At 43.0% G+C, this 1024-nt stretch overlaps 1 protein-coding gene across 1 annotated transcript; it reads right to left on the reverse strand.

The window, feature by feature from the left end:
- Positions 1-235: 235 nt before the first annotated feature.
- Positions 236-739, reverse strand: LOC137949411 (uncharacterized). Its single transcript, XM_068795471.1, has 2 exons — positions 568-739; positions 236-432 (listed from the first exon to the last, which is right to left on the reverse strand). Exons 1-2 carry the CDS (start codon positions 737-739, stop codon positions 236-238), a joined length of 369 nt encoding a protein of 122 aa, XP_068651572.1.
- Positions 740-1024: the final 285 nt, after the last annotated feature.

Below are 1024 nucleotides of genomic sequence, written 5' to 3' on the forward strand. Positions count from 1 at the left end.
TGGTCATCGACTACCGGAACCATTTACGCACTCAGCCGGCAAGAGAATACTCAGAGTCCATGACGGGCCGGCATCGCCGGGGGACCTCCAATCAATCAAGACCAGAGTACACCAAAGGTTATCCCAATAAGAATGAATAAGCCAAAAATAAAAATTGTAATGTACAAAGGGATAGAAACGTGGGGATTGCCCACAATGTGCTAAAGTTATAGTCGTAAGCAAGACTCTGACCCAGTCAAGATGAAAGGACAGGTTCCTTCAAAAAAATCACCATCACCTCCTCCGGTGTGGGGACATTCTCACGAGATGGTTTGTGCCTCTGACAGTTAACTTTGAAGACCGACCCGTCTCCGTGATTGCGGATCTCAACAGCGCCATGAGGAGACACCTGTGTAATCTCAAATGGACCGGACCACCTAGATCTCAGCTTCCCTGGAAACAAATGCAATCATGAGTTATAAAGTAAAACATTCTGCCCAACAGTAAAAGACTTACGAAAAATAGATTTATCATGTAAAAGCTTTGTTCACTCCTTGTACAGTTTGGCATTCTCATAAGCATCATGACGTATCTCCTCCAACTCATTCAATTGCAATTTCCTCTCCTCACCCGCTTCAGCCAACTCAATATTTAAAGCCTTAAAGGCCCAATAAGCTCTATGCTCAAGCTCAACAGGTAAATGACATGCTTTGTCGAACACTAGGCAAAATGGAGACATCCCAATAGGAGTCTTAAGCATGTTTTTTTTTTTTTCTGGAAAAAAAATATTCGATAAAAATTAATTCTCAAAACAAATTTAATAAACATTCAAAACCTAAGTTCAAACTATAAGAAAATTAAATTAAAAAATGCCGGATTACTCCCCTTCTCCTTCCTCTTGCTCGGGCAGCAAATGGCTCGTTGCCACGGGTGCAGTAATTTCCAGTAATTGATGGCTTCGGGTTGCAAGAGCGAGTGGCCGGAGGTAGAGACGACGCCGGCGAAGAAGGATAGAAACCCACGGATGGAGGTGACAAACACCATT

Source organism: Aristolochia californica, unplaced genomic scaffold, assembly GCF_029961685.1.
Source record: "Aristolochia californica isolate CCGP_79_NKW_82.1479 unplaced genomic scaffold, dmAriCali1.0.hap1 SCAF_14, whole genome shotgun sequence".
Lineage (NCBI taxonomy): Eukaryota > Viridiplantae > Streptophyta > Magnoliopsida > Piperales > Aristolochiaceae > Aristolochia > Aristolochia californica.